The sequence below is a fragment of the Solea solea genome, chromosome 15 (assembly GCF_958295425.1).
Source record: "Solea solea chromosome 15, fSolSol10.1, whole genome shotgun sequence".
Classification (NCBI taxonomy): Eukaryota; Metazoa; Chordata; class Actinopteri; order Pleuronectiformes; family Soleidae; genus Solea; species Solea solea.
The window spans coordinates 23,872,362-23,896,827 of record NC_081148.1 but is presented as its reverse complement, the minus strand read 5'-3'; the positions used below and the strand labels follow the sequence as shown (position 1 = coordinate 23,896,827).

The window sequence follows — 24,466 nt, the reverse complement described above, 5'->3', positions numbered from 1 at the left end:
TTTTTTTTAATTACAGTTTTTATTCAGTGTGGAGTAAAAGTGTCAAAGGAGTTTGGCGTCTTTTTGGAGGTGGATTTTGCTCCGTTTGGAGTCAGCTCGCTTTACTAGCTCAATGTTGCCTTAATCAAGACCTTTTAACACTCACCAAGACAGTAACCATGGATGAATCAGGAAACAATTTGGTTGTGAATTAATTTATTCATTGTGTTTTTACAAAAGTAAGTGTAAGAAAACCCCATCAAAGACTTTCTCAAGCTCCTCACACGAACACACAAAAACCTTTGGTAGCTATTTTGTTTAAAGCCCTTTAAATCACAAGTACCTGGAGATCACAGTGAACCCTTAAAGCGCTAATATGCGAAACTTGAAACACAACTATTCGTCACAGTTAAGCACTCGTGTCAAACAAAACAAAAGTGATGGTGACACCAATGGAAACAACGTGACATAATAAACAGGGCTGCAGCAGCTAATGATTATTCTTAAATCTTGGATTAAACGGTTGATTATTTTCTTCATTAATTGATTAGATGTTCGGGTCCACACAATGTCAGGATACTCTGAGCTGTCATGTTTTGTCCACGAAAATATTTTTTTAATTTTTTTTTTACAAATATTGTTGTTAAAGGGAGCAAAAAATACCAGAAAATGTCAAAGAGTAGTTATTAAAAAAGACACTAACTGATCTTCACTTATCAAAATAGAACTACAATATCTATAATTACTAATAAAATGTATGCATCAAATTAACTTACAGGTCCAGGAGGCTTGGTCCAAATCTACTTAAAGCTCTTCCTTTTTTAAGAGACAAGTTTAAAAACATGTAATTTAATTCTGGGTCAGAGTAAGAGTTTGGGGATTAGGGTTATCATTTCTTATGTTTTTACAAGTGTAAAATGAGCCGATTGTATGAATTGTTGTTTTTCATTTCCCCCAGACTGCAAAATTGTACAAACTGTCACTTTAACTACAATTGTTGCTGGTTTCCTTGCTCCATATAACAAAGAAATCATTAAAACTGATACATTTTGTTTTATGGACCAAAAACAAGACATTTGAGAACATCATCAATTCCAGATTTGGGAAAAATCAAATCAACATTTTATGGTCCAAACATTGAATCATTGAGAAAATAATCAACAGATTATTTAAATAATCTTTAGTTCCAGCTCTTTTGATATAAACAGGGTCTAACGTTTCCATTGGGTCCTCAAATGTAACGGATGAGGCACCGTATACCGAAAAACAAACACCTCGATAAAGTCACTCTCATCTCAAGAACATTGATACTTTAATGCTATATTTTACATGTTAACATTTGTTCCCTGACGTCTTTTGAGGCAGAACGTTGCATAGTGGATCTTTACATCAGAAATATAGATATATTTATATAGGTATAAAAGTGATAAATGGCTCCCTGGTTTTCAAAAAGATCAGTTTCAGTAAATCCCAGTTAATTTCCAGTTTCTGCAGCAGACGTCAGGTTCTCGTGCGGAGTGGAAGAACCAAACGCCTAAAAAGTTAGCGTCTCATTTTCCCCACTTCTGAGGTAAAAAATAAACACGCCGGCATTTCTTTAAAACTCAAAACGCAATGTGTCGGTCATTTTTAAGAGTTTGATTTGAACATTTGGTGCTACCACCGTTTGACATTTAAAAGAGGAACAGATAACGTGTTCTCTTTCCAGTGTTTTCAAACGGAAAAAAAATAAGTCTGGAAGTGTTGTTGAATTGAACTGTCACCGTTGACCGACAGTTTTATTCCCTTAGGAATCGACCGTGAGGGTCAAGAGGGCAGGACCAAACCAAAGTGCAGCACCAACAGACCGTCCTGGAGCAAAATAAATGAGTAAATGAGTAAATAAATAAATAAATAAATAAATAAATAAAAAGAGCAATGATATTATGACGGCCGGCCTTCAATAGATTCTCACCTGTATTCCCTCGTCTCCTGCAGTGGTCTGCACGTCTTTCAGAGACTGGTAGTGATCAAGAAGGTGATCTCCACAAACCACATCCACCTGCAGGACAAATCAAAACCACAACAGAGTTAGTACTAGTTAGTATTGGCTTGATATTGGTCCGAGTTTAAATTGTTGCCTATAAAAATGCATTATTATGCATTAAATATGTGTTTGAACATTAGTATTTTTTAATTGTTTGATCCAAATTCATAAACCGATTACTCTGGAGTCGGATTTGGCGTTCTGCACATGCACCAAAATGTCCTCCCTGGTTTTTGACCCGGAAGTAGAAGATGACGGTGTTTGAACACTGAAACACCGTTGGCAGAAGTTGGCAGAGTTCTGCCAACTGATGAACTGATGAACTCTGCCAAGTGATGGCAGAGTTCAACAACTTGCGAAATGTTGAATTCTTGTGACCTCTGCTCTGTTCAAACGTGACCCTTCTGCCTGCACGGTGAAGAACCACAGCCAGGGGAAATCAGTCTAATCTGATAATCCTCATCCACGTGTTACGAATGACAAAAAAAAACCCACCAACTCCTGAACTGTTCGTCTGAATAACTAAAAGACACTTGAGCTCAGGAAAACGTTACAAATAAACCCACACTACTACTATATCAGTGTGATGAAGAGCTTTCTCACATGTGATTTAATCAGATTATGTTTGTCCTGAAGGAGACTGTGCTGTCAGGCTGAGATTTAACCTGAGCAAGTACGTCTTCTTACATTTTAAATCAGCTGTTGTTGCTGTTGTTTATTTAGACTATTTATTTGCATATTTAACAACGTTGCTGACTCTGTGGCTCACCTGACAGGTCGGACTCAGCTCCATCTTCCTCCTGATGAACAGCTCCACGTGGCGGACGGTGGCTTCACCGGACACGCGGACGTACGGCCTCTCCAGCGGCTACACACAGACGGAGACACAGAGAGGAAGACACTTAAGGAGACAACAAAAAAACTCCTTAACCTCTCACAAACACTTCTCTCACAAACACAACATCACTGTTGTCTTCCACTGATGAGCGAAAGAGGACACGGGTGCAGGTCAAGCTGCCTCTGCTGGACAATTATTTTAAAATGTCTGAAGTGTTTCTAGGCTGGATATTCTTAACTTGAACAGGTTTTTATTGGTCCAAGTTTAAATCATTGCCGATAAAAACTAGCTTAAAATGTTTAAATTTAACGCTATTTTTAATTTGTTTGATCCAAATCTACAATTTGCTGCATTAGCTCAGTGAAAATCTCTAAATAATTCCATATTGCATCAATTCAGGACATTAACAGTAGAAGTAAGACATTTAAGAAAAGAAAAGACTGGACTAAAATGTCAGTTAATCAAAATGTCCTTTTTTAAATCACCAATAAGGTCCTTACCTTATAGTTCTTGACGCCCTCTTCAGCTCTGAAAACAAAATAAGAGTCAATGTCAATGTGTGCTTTTTTGTACTGGACAATACTGCCACCTGCTGACATGTCTAAATAACTGCATGGTAAAGTCAATCAGACAAGTCTGTCTTTTACTCCTCACAGGAAATCGTCATCACTAAGTTTTTATACATCCTTTATCTCACCAATCTCTCATCTATAAGAGAGACCTGGCAAAGAAAACAGCATTTAATAATGAAAATAAAAGAAATAAAACACAATATCCTGAAAGAAATACATGAAGAGAAAAGAATAACACTATTAAGTATTAATTATATTAAGAAGAAACTCGAAAAATATTAAAATTGTCCTTTATTTCTCAGTCCTTTCAGGGTGATTTGATTTTACGGCATTTGTGTTATTTTTTTTTACAGTTTATTTGATCAATATTTTATCCAATTATACACTTTTATTTTGTACTTTGAATGTATTGACCTGCACATGTTTTACTCCATGTTCTTATTTTATTATTGTTACTATTTTTTTTCATTTCTGTTGAGGTTTTTGTTGAATCATTAGTCCACGTTCAGTATTTTTTTTTTTAACGTTTAATTTGTATTGTTTGATAATAGAGGAGGATGATAGATGGCTTTGTTTTACCCTGAGAAGCACTTTCATTTACATAACATTGTATTAAAATGTTAAAATGTAAGCTATATTTTCATCTACAGGCAAAAGCAAAGCACCAAAACTTGGAAACAGCCTTTTACTTTCGGAAACCTCTCATGTTAACCTGCAACCTTTTTGAGAATACCTTAAATCACAACATAACTGTAGCAGTAGGCGAGATTCTTACCCGACAAACTCCAGCAGCAGAGAGACGTCCAGCTCTGGAGGAAGACTGGACACAGACGGAGGAGAGACTTCTTTCCTCTGCCTCTTCACCACGACAGGAGGCGCGGAGGAGATCACCACTACAGAGAGAGAGAGAGAAAGTGTGAACATTTATTCTGACTCTGTGTGAGTACTTCAACAACCCCCACTTAAAAAAAGACCCTTAACTTTCCCCTTTAAGTCAATTCATTGACGGAGAACATAGTGATATCACTGACATTTAAAGGACCAAACAGCTGATCCAATTAATGGAGTAAACAATCGACACATTCATCAATTTGATTTTTAATAAAAAAATAAAAAAAATGTACATGTGAATAATTCATTTACCTGGCTTTGGTACGTCCAATCCTCTCTTTTTGTAGAAGCTGCACATTTGTTTTCTTTCCACTGCAGACAGAAATAAAAACACAAAGCAAATACATTAAAATTACTTAAATTCATCTGACTGCATAAAATCATCACCAGACTAATCAATAATGCAAGTCATTGTTAGCCGTAACTTGTAATTACTCGACATTTCAGTGACAATGATCACGATGTACTCACGTTCCTCCAGGAAAGGAACCATTTTATAAACGATATCCTGCAGTTTTCTGTCCGGCCTGCAGAGAAAACAGAGTTTTTAACTTTTAAGACACAATAAACAACATTTGTGTGCAGGTGTTATTAATATTTAATCACCATCATCAAGAAACAGCAGTAATAAGATGCTGGTAAGGACACACACACACACACACACACACACACACACCTCCCAAAAGCACCACTTCATCCCATGAGGGACGTAAACGGGTTGTTTGTTACTCTGAGCTGCAGAAATCGACATCGTCAACACCACAGACGATGTAGGTAAAATAAGAAAAGTGAAAAAAAGGAAGAAAACAGCAGCCCATAAATCCAGTTCTGCATGATACAGCAAAAAAACATGTATCCTGGTTGCCATGACAACGTCAGTAAAAGTAAGACTTACAGAGAACCAAACGATAAACAAACATTCTCTATAAGTGTAACCCTAATAAAATGATAGAGCATCTGTACTGGAAATTGAATAAACTAGAGATTAGCTACACATTTTAATAACATGCAAAGCAAATAAGATGAATGTAGAAATATGGGATTTACACAAACACCAATGAGGAGGCAGCTTCCTAAGGCCCGCCCACAAACACACACCAAGTGTATTTTCAAACAATAAAGACAATATTTTTGAATGATTAAATCGATATTTTATTTGCTTCTTAAAAAGTGTTGTTTGAAAATATTGACACATCTAATTCCATAGTTTTCTAAGTCAAATCATGTCCGACAGACAGAACGGAACAGACTTACCTGATGTTGTAAAGAGGTTGTGTTTGGTGGACAATGATGCCACATGTTGGACACCGGTTGCTGGAGAAGAAGTGCTTCACGATACAGCTTTTGCAAACTGGGACAAAATAATAAAAACACACATGAAAGACATGACAGTTATGTAGATTATAATATTTTAAATATGCTGGTGACTTTTTTGAATAGCTGTTCTTCCTGATTGTTTTATTCTCTACATCTCGATCCCCCAAAGTCATTTACAACACTAATTTCCTTTTTTAAATTTGTTTTATTTGTTTATGGAAAAGGAAATATATACATTTTCTCTCTCTTTATCCTCCCTTTTCTCTATTTGTTGAGAAAAATCAATACATACTGAGTCATGATAATAATACACACATACATACAGTTGTTTGATACGGTGCCTAAAAGCTTTTGAAATTACCATTGAAATAATGCATTTTGTATTTTTTTTTCATCTACATTTAACACTAAAAACTAAAATGTTCACTTTAAATGAACAATTCTTTAAATTTCACACATTTAAAAAAAAAATCTCATATATCAGCTTTTAAAAAGCCAATATCGTTCATACGAAGCTCAACGTAGTCATATATTTGGATTTTCACATTCTTATTAATAATGTCAAAATTAAAGCTGATTTAAATAATGATCCAATTCTTTCACAATCTTGTGAATTCTCCGTGAGCTCTTATGTTACTTACATGAGTGCAGACATTCAGTGATGGTGGTGGCGTCGATGAGGAAGCCGCAGCACAAAGCGCAGCGTATGTACGGATAGAACTGGTTGAGTGGGAGCTCGGGCTGTGGACACATTCACAGTGAAGACGTTCAGGGTTAAAGTGGAACACTTTTCAAACTAGTCAAAGTGTACTTACACCTTGATATGAATCAGTTTTGGTCAGTGTTGACAGGTATTTTTGTTTTCATCAAGTAAAACTATCATCATTTAGAGATTTGGGAAACACCCATCAACACTTTTAAACATTTTATTTTTGACATTTTACTGACCAAACAACATTAATAGTTGCAGCCCTATTGAGCACGCCGATGTAACGACGCAATGCATCCTGGGTACTGAAGGCATCTTCGCACCGATATATATCTTCGGCGGGAGCGGTGAGTTTTTGTTGTATATAGATGAATCGATTATTAATCGCTTACTAAATTAATCGACAACTATTTAGATAATCGATTAATCGGTGCGAAGCTTTTTTCATGATTAAAACAAGATTTTAGATAGTTTAAGCTTCTTAAATGTGAGTATTTTCTTCATTTATTTGCTCCGGATAACAAAGAAATCATTAAAAGTGAATCATTTTGGTTTGTGGACAAAACATGACATTTGAGAACATCATCATTTCCAGGTTTGACGAACACCGATCAACATTTTTCAAGGTTTTCTGATATTTTATGGACCAAATGATTCATCGATTAATCAAGAAAATAATCGACAGATTAATCGATTATGAAAATAATCGTAAGTTGCAGCTCTAGTTGTATAGCATACTTTGTCTGCGCAGCCAACTGGATGCAAAAGATGTGGAACAGACCAGGAAACTCGCTCACATCAGGATCCACATGGAGCAAGTTATTGGTTGCACCAAGTTTAACATTAAATGGGACTATGTGCCTGGGTGTTGTGGTCGAATATGAAGGCGAGGAAAAGACTTTACTTGATAAGATTGTTGTTATATGCTGTGCTCTGACCAATATGTGCCCAAGTGATGTTCTGAAGCCGTCATTTTAGAATGTAAACCTTGACTGACTTGTAAATATATAACTTAATCATTATATCATCTTTTCATGTCATACTTTTCACCTTCATGTACATTTAATGATTTTTACCCAGTATATGCAAATAAATTATTTTTTGGCCTTTTGTAAAAATTATTTATTTGTAAAAAAATAAGTTGCAAAGAAAAATTGCACAATATAGCACTGACAGAACAGACAGTGTTCACACTGCCAAACTGAATTCACACAGTTATTAAATGCACAATATAGGAGTAAAATGACATGACACCTCGAGGTAGGGAATGAGTAAGGGACATCGATTCCGTTGTAGAACATACAATAACATATTGAACAGTAAATAATGTATTGAATGAAGCATAGCTAATAATACACAGCTGTATGCAGCTCTCCTGTGATGGACTGGTTAAAATGTTATTCTACAGCTACTCCAGTAACATTCATCACATTAACTAGTAACAACAACTGGATAAGAAAGGACATTAACGATCCTTCATCAACGTTACAGCGAGTCACCACTGGCTGCAGAGTGCTTAACACACCAGCAACAACAACAACAACAACAACAACAACAGTGTTTGACTGGGAATGACATTCAGTCATATATAAAAATATAAATATACATACACATATATATATATATATATATACACATACATACACATACACATACATACATATATATATATATACACACACATACATACATACACACACACACATATATATATACATACATATATATATATATATACACATATATATATATATAAATAAAACATTCTTTTTCGTGTTTGTGTTCATTTGTGTGCATCAATAGCAGCTAAACAAAAAGGTAAACAGCCGGACTACTGGTATTTTGCCTTTACCCCCAGAATGCATTGCATGTTGGTCACATGGTAGCTCAATTGAGAACCATGGCTTTGGACCAGTGTTTCCAAAACTACACAGGGAGCCACTTTTCTATCAAGCGATCATGGCAAGAGCAAATGTTTGCATTAATTTACAGTCGTTTCAAATCGGTAAACAAACTATAACTTAATTTCAAGCTAAATATACACATAAATCTTAACTAAAAGGCTGAAAACATTTTGCCATTTTATGGGGGGGGGGGGACCCAAAAAAAACCTCTCACGATCCATTTGTGGGTCCTGACCCACACTTTGGATGGGAACCACTGATTTACACTATCGTGTGTGAATAGTGAAAGATGACAGAGTTAAGTCAAATAAGTAATAAAACAGAAAATGCGTGAACGTACCTCGTCCTCGGATTCGCTGTCTGAAATGTTCGCTGAGCCTTCGTAACTCCAGCGTCCGCACTGAGCTGCAGCCATTCTCCGCAAACTACTTCCCTTTCACTTACGAACACAAAATGGCGGAATAAATGTTCGCAAATAAAAGAACGGCTTCAGTTCGTCAGTGTCCGTCACAAGATACCTTAGTTGCAGGTGACTTTGTGCTGAATAAGCTACGCCCTGCTTACAACGTAAGGTACGCAAACACAGGTGCGCGTAGAACGTGGGTTATAACTTACTTTTTCACGGCGTACGACAACGAACTTTCGCCCGCGCCAACAGCTGCACGGAGGCACGCGATATTTAACGCGAAATTAATTTACGTAACTACTGTAAAAGTCCTTTGTTGCATACGCTACCAACTTAATTTCCCTCGCTCGTGTTGAGCGCGAGCGGCAACAGCAGTACCAGTTCAGGTCGCCTCCCTTCAAAATAAGAGTATGCCACAAATAAATGAATACAATTAGTTTTCTGTGTGGCGTTTCTGATTAATTTGCTTGATATTTGTTTAACTGCAAAATGATAACATCACAAATGCCTTTTCTCCCATTTTTGTTTAATAGTTCTTTGGGCTTTTTGGTCTTGATAAAAAAAAATTATACTTATTTTGAAAACACCGAGTGACCTATTTCCGGGAAAAGCTGCACACGGAGAATTAGCTATTTAACCACGAGGGGGCGCTCAAAGCACATCATAGAAGGCCACCAATTGAGGCTCAGAAGGCATTGTTGTTATTTTATATATATTAGTGTTTGTAATTGTGAGATTTCAGTTGTTGGCTTTCTTTTCTTTTCTTCACTTATTTTTTACTTTATTCGAGAGGAATTATAGTAAAAGCCTCCATTTTCAAATTAGTTTCCCTTTCAATAATACCAACCCTTATTCTCATTACAGTGTCCAATATAGGTGACAGTAATGTTGAGAATGATTGTTAGTTTTTGATTGTATTTTCGTGGGTTGAATTGGTGCTGGAAATCCTTTTTTTTACCAAACAAGTAGCTGCACTTTGCACTTGTGTAGAGTAAATAGTAAATTTTATTGATGGTGGACATTCCTATTTAGCGCCACCAATTGTTTGGGTGTTAAATTGCATTCATGTGTCATCTCTTATCTTATCTTATCTCTGATGTCACGTCTGAGCAGGGACTTTCCAGAATTGTTATGGTTTGAAGTTGTTATGTGTTTGTGCACATGACACATATTTTTGCAATCAAGTGCATCTTCATCATACCTTGGGATTACTTCACATTCACTGGCCTCAAAAACGACGATGTGAGTTGATGACCTGGTGCTATATTTGGCTCTAGAACCCGTTCTAGAAAAGAAAAACCTCAGAGAGTTTATCTCAAAGTCAAACAGGGCGTGGACTCAACATCATCATCGGACAAAAGTCTGGTGATTTCCTGTGATAAAGTGAGAGGTTTAAACCTGAAATACCTCCTAAATGTCATCTGTTGTGCTCCTCGCTCAAATTGAGACCAATGTTTTTGTATTTTCATAGAAGCAAAGTCTCAAGGATGTCAGGGGAAATTAAAGCAGAACTATGCAGGATTTTGGCGGCTGTCTCTACTGCCCCCTACTGTCTGTTGGCATAACTCTCCTATTTGCAAACCTATTTACAACTATACTATATATGTATATATGTATATATATATATATATATATATATATGTATATATATATATATATACACATACATATATATACACACATATGTGTATATATGTACACATATATGTATATACACAACTATCAATTTAATAATTATTTAATTTCTGAATATAATTTTATCTTACCTATCTAGTTTTACATAATTGTTTTTAGTTTAGTATCTTTTTTACATTTTTACTACATTTTTTACACTACAAAAAAGTATCTAATTTTATTGTAGTTATTTCATTTATTAATCTTTCAGTCAAATATGTCTACTACTTTTGTTGTTATATTCCATATTTATTTCTGTTATGTTAATCATTTGTAGTATTGATGTCTGTTTAAACGTGACATTTTTAATGACAACATGGGTTTGTCTTTAAATGTAAATATAAAAAATGAGGAATCAACGTGGAACAAATCTAGAATAAAAAATAGACCAAATGACTTTATCAAAACACAGTTTATATATTTTTCTCGTGTCAGAAAATTGAAACACATTTACAATCAAACCCCCGTCTCCTTACATCATATTTCCATGTTACCCATATAAAGACTGGTGTTGTCAGGGAACCTCACACAGACAAGAAACCAGCTCAAACAGGTTCTTCATATCAGTGGAGTGCATCTATTTATATCCCTGCAGTACAGAGCAGTTCGTCATCACTGGTAGCTCTGATTTGTTTGACAAACGGTTGTTTCATTTAGTCTCGGTGGCATCTGACGGTTTGACAAGTGACAAAAGTGTTGCAGCTGAGCTGAGAGACATGCAGCTGGTGATGATGCAAAACATTTATTTTGTGGTTAAGTTATGTAACAGCATGGATTTTTGTCTTTTTCATGTCATCCCATGTGACTTCATGACCTTTGGGTCCTCAGTTTGGCATCACACTGATTGACTGAAACAATAGAAGATTACAGTCAAAATAAACACAGTGCTGTAGCTGTTGTTTTTTTGTTTGTTCGCTATTGTCCTGTTTTGTCGAACTGAATGGGTTGTTGACTTTGTTGTTTGTCAGGATTGTAGAAATTTTGCATCCATCATTAAAGTCTCTGCATTTCCCAATAAAGAAATAGCTCGTGTTTATTTTAAAAGTCTAACTGTCACAAAGACAGCACTGGCCTAGTCTGGCTAACACCAAAAACCACGTTGTTACTGTACTTAAGCACAAAAATCACAAGTCTTTACTTTTACTCCAATACATAAGAACAGAACTGGGAATCGAATCCACAACCTTCCAGTTGAAAGACAACTTGCTCTACTGTCCCTCAATTCTAACTGTCACCTTTACTTCTAAACTGTAAGTGCATTTTATATCACAACAATTACTTTTGATACGTAAGTACAGTAAATGATATATACTTTCACTCTAACTTTTACTCAAGTAATAATGTAAAAGTTGACTTTTACAACTTCTACCAAAGTCATTTTCTGGTAAGTGTCCCTTTTATGTACTTTATATACAAGTCTGCAAAAGACCAAACTCAGTTAGACAGACTGATGTATCGCAATGACGCATGCAGAGCGACGGAAATCGTGTCAACAAAGGTGCTAGTTGTAGTATTCTAAGAGCGTTCAGTGCCTCTGAAGTTGTGGTTTAAAGACAAAAACACATCATATTCAGGTGTAGTTACATGTAATCATGGAGCAACCAAAGAAAAAAAAAAACAACAACTGTCAAACAAACACGACCTCAGAAGCAGAGCTCCCCTGGGGGAAGAACATATCAGATTTATTGAGGTATAATGTTAATCCCAGATCTGAATTGGAGGCTTTGGCACTCTCTACACACTGAAACATAAGCTAAGGGTTACCAAAGGGCCTGTGGCAGCTAACTGTCATGGATATGTTAACTGGACTTTTGTGAAAACAGCTGCTACGGATCCAGGAAGAACACCAATAAACACTAGTATGTCTGTATAACACTAACCTGACTAACATGAGTGGTGGTTTAAAAGAGGGGTCAGAATGGTCTGTGGCACCACTTAAATATTATATTATTAAATATTTTTATTTAAGTGGCAGAAATGTAAAATAAAATAATTGCACTTAACTTTTTTGTTAGTGTACAATCACCTGATTGGACAAATGCACAAAAATTGGCATGCAAATCAGAACTGGTGAAACATTTTCCAAAATAAGCAACAGTAGCGCCCCCCAAAAGTGAAACCCGGTAGGACAAAGACAAAACTATGTTGCACCAAATTTCACGAAACTTGGTGGGAACATGTCACAGTCCAAGACGAACAAACAAGTCTATTGGGACCATGGCCTCAACTCAACAGGAAGTCGCCATTTTGAATTTGGCGTGGCCATGACAACCATCAGAATTTGGGCTAATTTTAGCCATTCGCCACGAAACAGGTAGTGAAACAGGTATTTCATTGACCGATCTGCTCAAAACTTCGCATATGAAACAAGAGACCCAGCCAGAAAATATCGGCTGGACGCTTGGTGCGATAGAGGTGGAAATAGGAAGTTAGCAGAGCAGTGTTGTTGCTAAATTAAAGAGTGCTGTTATGTCCACCACTGTTGGACATGTCTGGACTGTTGGACTTGTCAGGGATCTCGGTTTGGATAGTGTGGTGTTTGAGCTTAAACACATGAATTCATTGGCAGGTGCTCTTGTCACTGCTTGGAAAGTTGGACATTTCTCAACCTCTGTCGCCTGCAATGCCAGCAAAGTGATGCAACAGATTAACAAAGCAGTTCGGCAACACTTGACACAGCTCCGCTCACAATTAGTCAGCAGTTTTACATGACATTAGGAAAAAAAAGAATTACAACTACAAACTTTGACATGTAAGTCTGACTGAAATTATACTAAATAAAAAGTTCTTGAGATCATCCTAACACACCCAGATAATGTGATGAGGGAGTTGAGTTACAACTGCATGATACCTTCAGTCGGTCCAGAGTCGCACATGTGTTTTTATGCTCGATCAGCTTAAAGAACTGGATATTTTTTGAGCACATGAATGGTGGGAAGACACACCACACTGAAAACTGCCACGCTAACAAGCTGAAATGGGATGTCTGTATACTAGGCCAATGGTTCTCAAACTTCAAAAAATATTGAGCTCTTGAAGTAACGCCATTATCGCTACCGTTAAAATACAGTGATGTAAATAGGCCGAGCAAAGTCAGCTACGGACCTTTCAGCCAGAGATTAGGTCACATACCCTGGTATATACAGGAGAACAGTATTTCTGATTGTCCCCCACGTACCACCAGAGAAAGTTCACGTATGTACCACTGGTTGTACACGTACCACAGTTTGAGAACCATGGTACTAGGACAGCATCAGAATTTTGGTTGAACAGCATTTCATTGTGCATGGAAACATACTGGATGACAAACTTTCCAGCTGAAGCCTCCCTTGTGTACATGTGATTCCCCATTTACCATTACAATGCTGTCTTTTCATTCCCTCTCAGGATATATAACAAGCATTTGCATGTCCAGCCCGAGTTAACTGCATGAACGATGGTTGTGTACACAGGGCCAGTAAGTGCAATGACTGTCAAAACAACAGGGGTTCAAACACCCAGGGGTTCGACTGCCTCTTAACACGAGAGGTGAAACAGCACAGGGACTCTTGATGAAATTTGACCAAGAACTGGACGGCTGAGAATCTTCACAGATAAATAAAAAAAACTAGAAGCGCCCTAATCCTGCAATAATGTTTGAGTAATCAGACAGTAAACAGACAACACTGACATGTTACCCCATAAGCAGAGGTTAAAAGGTTACATTGACAGTCAAGTAAAACTGTAGTATTGTTGAAAAGCTGAGCTAACACAGGTCTTGTATGCTGCTTCCACACATGTCACGACATGTCCCAAAATTGTCCACCAAAGACGTTTGAGCATTTTTCAGAACTCCTACTGCCAGATCCATGGTCAAGATTCCGGATATTGTCTGAGTGAGCCAATATCAGCAGGAAAATCAATTTCACTTGGAGAAAGTGGGCTAGTACCATTTTCCTGGACGTTCAAGCTTGGATGTTCCCTGACTTCTCACCCAGACAGTCTCTCGCTGCACTAAAATATCTAGAGTTAATGGCTTTTAAGTCATAGTCTTTTCCAGTTTAGGAGGCTGCAATAACACCCAATCACCAGCTGTGAGTTTGATACTCCTACAGCCTTCAGAGGACCTTAAGCTTGAGGCACTTGTGGATTAGCATAACCCAGCTAGGGTTCAGTAAATGGCATTATCTAGACTTTGGCTCAGTTCTTCAGGAATACCAAGATGCATTCTTCCACGATAGCTCTACCTGAACCATTTAACTTCAAATACAGTGTGTCCAATGGTGAAACATGACCCTCTACAGTGACAGGTGGTGATGAAGACCAGATAGATGTGCGTCCCCCCTCTCAGATCGCCATTGGGATCTGTGGCCTCTCTGATGCGTGTGGAGGTTCGGGCTGGATGCGACAAATCGGCTTGTTGCACATGGGGCACACACTGCGGATTTCTAACCATTTTAGGAGACACCTGTGGAAAACAGAAAACAGAAAATACAAGAGAAAGATGTTTGACTTGCCTAGTTAACTGACACAGTATGTACACACTGGTGCTAGTGATGAAGAAATAAACACAAAACAGACTAAACGAAACCACAGTCACACCTACGCTGCAGGGCAAACAGAGAGAGTACGTTCCTTTAAAAACATGCAGGGACACAGAGTATGTTGTCAGGAATCTGCTCATCACTGTCTGAGGGCCGCCCTGAAAAAGCTGCTTTTCCTGAATGCCGCCGCAGCCTCAGCTGTTCACCAGAAGGCAATAAGTTCATCATAGAGTCAAACTCATATTTTGGTTGCACGACTCTGAATGAAGGATTTTCTTGACTTGATATTAAACGAATTTTGTAACCGATTTTCAATGTTTTAACCCTGAGAAAGCGCAGACAAGACGATTCAGTCAAGAGGCAGGACCACATGTTCAAACAATCCAACCAATTCAGGGAGGATATTCCAGGGATTTGGGATCTCGCAGAAACTTGCATAATTTAACGTGACTTAAACAGTGAGATAAACAGACATGGAGGTGCCATGAGTTCATCTTCAAGAAGACTGTGGATGAAGTCATGGCTGAGAAGATGGAATCAACTTGGCTTGTACAAGTTATGGTTCGAAAGATAATCTTTTGGAATCACCCAATAATTGGAGCCCACCCACGCTTCTGGCCAATTATCGTCTAGTGTGGGGCGGACGGGCTTTAGTCAAGATTTCTTTTGGATATCAATAAGTCTCAACTGAAAATGTAGGGAAACCAAGGACAGATGAATAAACTGTGGGGATTTTTTCGGGAATAAATGCAGTGAAAAGCTAAATAAATCACTTGTCCATGAAGTTTAAATTCAGTTGGGCACAACATCGTACAATGGAGGCGGCTCACTGAACTCATGAAAGCTTGATAACAAAGTTAAATGACTTACTTCTTGTGGAAAGCATGTGAACACGGACACACCCCGAGTTCATCTCGGCTGCAAAACTCTTCTAAACAAACTGCACATGTTTGCTGGAAAGAAAAGGAGAAAAGACAGATGAGGAGATCAGATCAGAACTGTCATTTGTTAAGATTTTTGACACAGCCATTCATTTCTAGCGTACATTATTGATTCATGAATTGGCTCCCATGTCAAAGTATGTGCCGTCCACCAGCACCACTTAATCTCTTCAATATTTACCAATACATCACAAGGCTTTGAAAACATCTAGGTTATTTTTGGCAAATACTGTATTTCTACATTAACATTATGCCGTTAGGATTAGGCAAACACAGCTGGTTCCTTCCACGTTGAGTTTGCTCACTTCTTAGCCAAGTTCTTCCTGTTTTTCTGCTCCCCGTTCAGTGAGAGTTCATCTCTTCACTATTGACAACGTTATGTCACGATTGACATGAACCGAGACAAAAAAGGTCCTGAGATCATATCAAAAACTTCCAAGACACTTCACATCAAGACGAGAAAAAGTCTTTACACTCGATGGTCAAGATGACAGCAAAGCTCTTGGGGGGGAAAAATGTGTTTGCAATTATGAAATAGTTTGGTGTAAGGCTGGCATTAAGAGACACACACCCTTGTTGATTATTTATACTTCTACCAGTGGATTTTTTAACGACCGATGGGTATTTTGATAATCAGTTATGCATTATGTCATCAGCCCACAAACCGCCAACGTTTGATTTGAAATATTAATTCTTATGACTCACCCTGTCCGATCTGCGTGCCTGAGGGTGTGACTGCAGTCTGCACATCTACAGTGTATGTGCTTCCAATCTGAATAAAGTGATCTATTTGTTTGCAATTAAAGAATCTAGAAGTAACAGAAATGTCTGAGTAATGTATCTAGACTATGGCAAAGACATGCCCAGTGCCAATTTTAAATAAAATAGCATTTAAAAAAAGAGAAATTTAGTCTAGATTGTCCAAACTTTTGAATATCTTCTCTTGCAGTTTAAAGTTGGTTGTTAGCTGTTAGCATGTTTGCTATACACAATGCCACGACATTAAACCAACTGTTGACCAAAACTAAAGCAAATTATGGCCTTACTTTTCATGTATTGTTTTATATTTAACCTGTATTTATACAGGTTATCCCATTGAGAGATGGGGTCTCATTTTCAAGAGAGACCTACTCAACAATTGTAACCAAGCTAGCTGTTTTCCCGCTAAACCAGCAACAGTAGCTACGTTATTTAACAAACAATTAACCAGTAATGTTCACACATCACTTTATTGGCAAATGAGGTTTCTTCTCCACATTAGCCAGTTAGCATCTGTCAACTATACGATTCCAAGATGGCTGCCATTGACGTCAATAGTAAAAACACTCTCAAACACACTTACACACATAGAATTGTTCAATTTTTTTTTCCGTGGACATGCCACTATGCTGTTTGTGTGTGCAAAATACCGTGTAGAGTGTTGTTAATGACTGCTATTGCTAACAGTGGCTAACCCGAGACACATTTGCCTCCATGTTTTTTTCCGTTTTCTCGACTGAAACGTAGTCAACCCGTAGATGACATCACTTCCGACTTACAACTTCCTACGTAAACGGAACGCACCATCATTCATTCCCTCTGTGTTCTACTTACACCAAGGAGGCTCAGTTTCTTGTCTGATCCTTTCAAGACGACCTGTGAACGAGAAAGTATTCTTCACAAAATGTACAAAATCGAAACAAAAAGTGATACAGTCTGAATTACAGCTGCTAGTCCAACTAGAATCAACAATTCCAACACAACTAAACTGCACTCTCAATTTATATTTCTTGAACAAATTAAAAGAAAGAAGAAAGGTCAAACACTTCGGGACAGACGTCCACCAAGCAGCAGTTTGGTCTCAGTTCAAGACTAGTCTGACACGATATACAGAGACAAACCATTCAATACCATGTGTGAATGTTCAATTGACCTAATCACCAAACTGCATGTTTTTGGATTACCTAGTTGATATGCATGTCTAAAATTTTGGTTGAGAAAATATGTTCCTTTCAAAACATAGCTGAGAATGGAGTTTAGTCACATGAAAGTATTATTATAATATTTAAAAAATGGGACATGGCTTTGACGTCTTACCTCACTGTATCCAAACTGTCCTCTTGCACTTTGTCGCCTCAGTCTGGAAAGCACAAGAGAAAATTGGTCATATTTAGTCAAAAGCTATAAATAAAGCTTTATAACGTGGCCACTGGCTCCACATTCGTCTTCATCGGGACATGTTTTGTCACGCCACTACAATCAGCTGAAGCACTGGAATTCATGCAACGCCACATTCCTGTCCCAGTGCGTCTATGTAGATCTGTAACACAGCTGTGGCCTAACTTTGAACAAAACCTTGTTGAAAGCATAACCTATCATTAGTTTGAGTTAAAAAAACAACTAAATAAGACAAAAAAAAGGAATCACAGGTGTTTTGGACATCTTTGTCTTCTGTCTGTTTGATCTCTGCTGCTCAACAGGAACATCAACAAGCAAATTGTCCTCAGTCCATTTGGATTTCATTCTGCAAACATAGACTTACATTTTTTTCCCATCTAGTATCGGAGATATAGCTTATCCAAATATTATAACAACAATAACGCTCCAGGCTGTGAACCCATATAGTCTACTTGGTTTACTCCATGTCCCTACTTTTCTGTCCTTCAAATATCTGTTTCACAGATCATACACTGAACGATCACAGCAGCACGCCATCTTTGTGAGACTTTAACAGGTTTTTCCAGAAGTCAACTGACTCCAGGCTTTCTCTAACAGCAGTGTTCAAATAATACTTTCTCAAACAAGACATCGTGCATCGTGCACGGCAGCCTTAACAATCTTGAAACTGTTGAGAGTTTTGAGAAAAAACCGAGAGCACAAAGTCAGGCAATGACATGTGTTTGTACATGTAAAAACTGACACAACGTAGGTGGTTGCAGGTGATGGTATTGAATATTGCCAAATGGCGAGTCTGGTGAGTGGATGAATCATTCTCAATTGACTCAAGTTTTATTAAGTCTGGTATTAAACTGGGGATAAAATATAAATTCCAGCGATGAGTGGAATTTCAATGTGTGTGTTGGTAACATGGAAGTTCCTTGGTTGAGCTCAGGTACTGAGTCAGTAACAACTGGACTTTTTCTTGAAGATGTTTCTTGAAGGCAATTTTAACTGTTATTAAAATAATGTCTTCATGACATTTCTTAAAGACCTTTCTTCTTCAGATCTGAAGAAGCCTCATGGATGAAGGTGAAACATCGTGTCCAGTTGCGACTGATTCAATGACTTTTGCAGAACTACGACCTGGATGAATGAGAGTCTACACAGACATCAGGTGTGGATAAAGTCTTTGATCAAAAGTCAATTTAAAATCACAACAATCTCTTAACATTTTAGGCTGTGAGTTGATGCATAATTCAATTTGTTTATAGTATAATGACGAAATTAGATAAAATAAAGTAATAATAACAAATCAAAGATGCCCCCTGCTCAACTTTTCCTGGCTCTCTGTCCTCCTAAAGCTCAGCAGATCCACCAATTTTGACACGATTGCAGTAATTGTCCGACAACTCCCTCCCTTTTCATGGGTTTGTCTTAGTTTACCAGACAATAACGTGCTCTGTCTCTCTGAACTGTCATTTGATTGGCCGACATCTACAACCATGAGCCAGATTTATTGGAAACATCTTTGGGGTTTTACAACATTTGTAATCCGTAATGTTGCGTTACTTCTTCTCCCCCATTCTTCTCTTTTGGCTTGTTCTCATTTCACTTGATTTACAGTAAGAGATGATTCATAATTCCAGCATCCACGAGTCTGCAGAGGTCCATGTGTGATGCAATTTTGCTCCACTGCGGTCATCTGCTTGCAGCCCAAATATTTGTGACTGTGCGGTCTGTGCTGTGCATGATCCCTGCAAGAAAATATGTGGGAACAGATACAACAGGGTGAATGACACCTCTGTCAAAGCCTGAGAGGGTCCTTGATTGGTGGGATTATTGATTGAGTGGATGTCATGACATAGGCAGGACAAAAACTGGAAAGGGTTAAGGTTTTGTTGGAGGAAATGAGGAGAAGAAAGCATGAGAGTGGTAGAATAAGAGGCTGGACAATGAATATGGTGAATATGGTTCTGCCTTTCAACCTGTCGACCTGGTCCTGTTAATGTTGGACAAGTAGGCGTAATTTGTTTGCTTACCATCTATTTATAGTGCGTCTGAGCTTGCTGTGTCTCCGGCCGTGTTATTGAAGTTATCTCATTTATCAGCATAAATGACTAATGGGTTATATAAGCCGGGTTGAAAATGCAAACTGAAGCGCCATCATCCTTTTTTTCATTTTTGGGTGGTTTGTTTTCCTTTCTAATGTCTTGAAAAATAGGAATCATGAAGTTCATTAGAAGGTATCTCCAGCATGTCAACAAACAGTTGTAACAGGCAATACCATTTCCCAACTCTAGGGGGATGGTAATGGATGGTAGAAAGACAGAAATGGTGCTCGACATGGTACCAACTCGGTTCCCCGTGGTCGTACCCTGGGACAAGGACAGTCGTCCAATGGCGTAGTAGCTTGTCTTTACTGTGCACGGAAACATAACTCACTGACTCTTGAGTTGTCTCGTACCTGAAGAGATAGCAGCAGAAGATGAAGCTGAGCATGAGGACGAAGAGGCCGATGCCCAGGATGATGACGTAGACGTTGAGCGGCAGGTTGAAGAGCTCCTCGGACGTCATCTTGCAGTCGCGTGTGGAGTTCTGCGATCGAAGGTCACACAGACAACCTGAGAAGATGGAAACAGTGATGAAAATTTCACTACTGGTCATTATGCAAATGATATCCATCCGTGACCCGTGTCAAATTTGTCTTCACACAAAGAACAAGGCGGCCATGAATACAGGCTACTGGTGGATTGCACGCAGTATACACATTCATGTTTTTGTGCGTGCCTCTTAAAAAAGAAGCAAAATGTCATTTGTTATATAATACATGAAGAACAGCAAAAGTCCAAAACAAAGCCATGGTCAGAATAACAACTGGGAGGATTGTAGCCGACATTTAGTGCAGAAGTATCGCAGAATTAATGCATGTTTCTACACAGACATGACGTTTGAAAAATTCATTGTGACGTAGGATTTCCATGTCCTTCTGAATTTGATGATTATTCAACAGTTTTTCTGTCTTAGGGCCAGCAAGTTTAGGAGAATCCACAAATATTCTGTCAGAAGATGTATTGTAGAGTTTTAAACAGTGGTATCAGGACATTCTGGTGTCAACCACACCTTGGTTGACATCAAATTCAAGAACTTTCCAGGACCAATTCCTTCAAATTCAAGGACCGAACATGCCAACACAGCTTAAGATGGGAGGGCAACTTGTAAGAGCCACTTCGTTTATGGCGTCCACTTTTATTGATTTGCCCCACGCTCTGCATCTGGACAAGTGATCTTGGAATTTTCATTTCCCAGGCATCACGTTGTAATTTTTCTCTCTCTTGCTTAACGTTACTCGCTCATTGTTCTGCACGGAATCTCAGAGAGAGACACAGCAGACAGTGTCTACTACGTTTGCTCTGCGTAGGCCTAGTCTATGTACATCAAGCAATACAGGGCGTGAAACAGTAGGTGGCGTCGTACTAAACAAGGGAAATATCTCAACTTCTTTCACAAAATAGAATCACTTTCAATGACCCAAGTCCATTTAGCGATTTTCAAAAACTTTCAATCGCCTTGAACATGTTCATTCAAAGTCACAGACTTTCAAGGATTTCAAGGACCCGTGGGAACCCTGAAATGGAGTCCACCAAACAGTGGACTACATTAAATAGTATTGTATTGTCCCTTTCTTCACATGGAACCATTGTTTTTGGATCACTAAAGTGCACATTTTGGAGAGAGTGAAAAAATTCCATTTTTGTCGTTTCATTTGATTTTTTAACTCAGGAACTCAGAAGCAACCTCACTGACCCTGACATAGGATTCCAAGACGGCTACCACTACAGGTGAGGGGGAAAAAAACGATACAATTAAGTATTGCGATATTTTGCGTGGCAATATTATATCGCTTTTGAGACACCAAGTATCCATTTTTTAGCATATAATAAACATATCTTACCATCAGTCCACTAGATGGTGCCAAGTGTTCACTGTCACTACTGTCACTGTTGTGTCAGTATATCGCAATATATGATTTCGCAATTACTCATACTTGTGATATTGTAATAACATCATATCATGGCGTCTCTGGCAGTACCCACCCCTAGCTACCGCCATAAAAACAGCATCTTTTACCTTAATTAGTGTGTTAAAATCAGTTGTACATATAATACCGTATTATTATGCAAATTTCTTGCTACGTAAAATACAGATACATTGTTATTGACTGGTACGCTAACAATTGCTAGCTCGTTTTTTTCCGGCTTCTCAACTGGAACTTGGGGGCCGGATGTCACTCCCAGATACGACGTCCCATTTCTGACATAAATGGAACGCAGCATTGACGTTCATGTCTTCTTCTCCATTTTCAGAGTATGTTTGTGGTAGCGCTACAGCACCACACACAGGCCTGGAGTATTCAGTGTTCACAGAAACCTGGAAAAAGATCATGCATAATGTTTAATGCGTGTGCTGTCACTTACCGTTACACCATATGCCCACATGCATTAAATGTCCAGATGTTTCCCGACTGAGAAGCCAGAGAGTAACTGAGCCACTGAATGAATCCAAAGTTCTTTTTCAGGACTTTCCCTGCAGTGTTTTCACTCGTCCTGTCCCCTTTTTTTAAAGTTCTGACGGCCGACAAGTGGAGACTGGGAGTGAAATCCTTGTGATCTGATTCCAGTTCCTTGCCTCAGGAGGCAGCTGCTCGTCTTGAAGAGCGAGGATTCAGTCAGCGGTGATGGATTTATGATGTGGATTCTTCTCTGTGCAGGACAAAGAGCATGTGGAGAAGACTCTGACAATATGAGGACATATAAAAATAAAAATATATCAAATCCAGCATCTGTGGGACCTTGAACATCTGACAGATCACTCTTCTCTTCTCTTTAACCTGTTTTTTCTGCTCTCTGGCTGTGACACAGAGGGAAAGGACATCAGTCAGTGCGATTATGAGCAGTGTTCCTGTGCAGAGAAGCTCCTCATCTCCTCCCGCTCATGTCTTCCTGCTTTGACAGTGAGCTAATCTTCCTTCAGATCTCGACGCTGTGCTCCTCTTGTGCTTCTCCTTGTCTCCCTCTTTCTTTCTCCCTCTTGTGTTTTCCTTCCCCTCACATTCACTCTCTTCCTTGTCTCCCCTTCCTTGTCTTCTGCAGCTCAGTTTGTAAACAGATTCCTGCTCATGTGATTCGCTGTCTACATCACAGCTCTGCTTTCACCGCCCCTTCCTCCTCCTCCTCCTCCTCCTCCCTGCTGAGCTCCCTTTACCCCTCCTTGGGTGTAGCTATCATTTTTAAAGCAAAGGGGCAGGAGACAGGCTACTTTTAAATCCATGATTTATTGAAAGATCACCTCTTAGCAGCCAAAACCAATAGACTTCATAGGAAGTAGGGTGGAAGTAATAAGAAAAACAAAAGTATAGTTTATTTATATAGCACAATTTAAAAGGAGAGTATAAAAGAATAAAGGTCAGATAAGTATAAAAATAAAAATAAAAATAAATGGATAAGTAAATGCCTGTCTATAAAAATGGGTTTTTAAGGAGTGATTTAAAAGATGTGACTGATTTTCAAGACAAATCCTGGACATTTTTTAAAATTTTTAAAATCAGTAAAATATGATATTATCTCGCTAATGTGGCCTTCAGGGGCAGCCCACTGACCCCGTTTACATTTATATTGACACAAGTGATCGTAATCAAAGACTGATCAGAATAAAAATATGTCATGTAAACATGCAAATCTGATCTGATAGAGCCCAGTCGGTATCTGCTGATCGTCATAGAAACAGTCGGACAGTGAGGGGACGAGGAGACATGGAAATTAAGCTTCTTCTGCTTCTACGTCCAGAGAATTAGACAAAAAGAGTCAAATCTGATCGAACACTTGATGCATGTGCACTCACGTCACAATCTGATCGTTTAACTTTGCCTCCATGCAAATGATTGAATTGTAAATTCCAACAATTGTCTATTATAACCAGGAGAGTAGCGGGTTGTCCACCAGGGGGCGACTCTGGTTGTAAATAGAACTCCGTTTGAGTGGAAGTCTATGGGAGAAATTAGCTATTAGTTCTCACATGATTTATAATGTCAGTAAGAGTTAATGTCTCAAAAGACAAGTTTTAACTATTTGCCATTTTTACAAATTATGCTTTAGAGGAAAAAATAATCTATATGATTCAGATATGAGTGGACACCAGTGTGATTGACAGCTGATTTCATGTAAGTACAGTTGAGAACGGGTTCAGGAGAACCCACGAAAAGCTTTGTATCGTATCCTAAGACAGGAAACATCTCATTTCTCAATTTAATGTTTGGAAATCATCTCTCAAAACACCACCCTTGCGTTTCTGTGCTTACAACCAATATCAAATGATAATATCATAGCGCCACCTCTCTTGTGTTGTGGTAGTCTCTTGGTAGTGTTACAGCGCCACAAAACATTAGTGTAAAGCAGCTTTGAGAGTTGTCATCAAGACTAGAAAAGAGCGACATAAATACAAACCATTAACATTTAAAACTTTTGACAAACTGCAAATCTTGAGGCTTCAA

General features: G+C 38.3%; 2 protein-coding genes across 2 annotated transcripts; both read right to left on the bottom strand.

The window, feature by feature from the left end:
* Positions 1 to 178: 178 nt before the first annotated feature.
* Positions 179 to 9,021, bottom strand: pcgf6 (polycomb group ring finger 6). Its single transcript, XM_058652178.1, has 11 exons — positions 8,852 to 9,021; positions 8,577 to 8,675; positions 6,265 to 6,364; positions 5,561 to 5,657; positions 4,778 to 4,833; positions 4,559 to 4,618; positions 4,191 to 4,308; positions 3,344 to 3,371; positions 2,775 to 2,873; positions 1,934 to 2,020; positions 179 to 1,830 (listed from the first exon to the last, which is right to left on the bottom strand). Exons 2-11 carry the CDS (start codon positions 8,649 to 8,651, stop codon positions 1,786 to 1,788), a joined length of 765 nt encoding a protein of 254 aa, XP_058508161.1. The 5' UTR covers positions 8,652 to 8,675; positions 8,852 to 9,021; the 3' UTR covers positions 179 to 1,785.
* Positions 9,022 to 12,408: 3,387 nt separating this feature from the next.
* Positions 12,409 to 22,975, bottom strand: LOC131474375 (RING finger protein 122-like). Its single transcript, XM_058652195.1, has 6 exons — positions 22,395 to 22,975; positions 20,384 to 20,540; positions 17,857 to 17,899; positions 17,374 to 17,415; positions 15,710 to 15,792; positions 12,409 to 14,763 (listed from the first exon to the last, which is right to left on the bottom strand). The coding sequence occupies exons 1-6, from the start codon at positions 22,417 to 22,419 to the stop codon at positions 14,643 to 14,645; spliced, it is 471 nt and encodes a 156-aa protein (XP_058508178.1). The 5' UTR covers positions 22,420 to 22,975; the 3' UTR covers positions 12,409 to 14,642.
* Between the last annotated feature and the right edge of the window lie 1,491 nt (positions 22,976 to 24,466).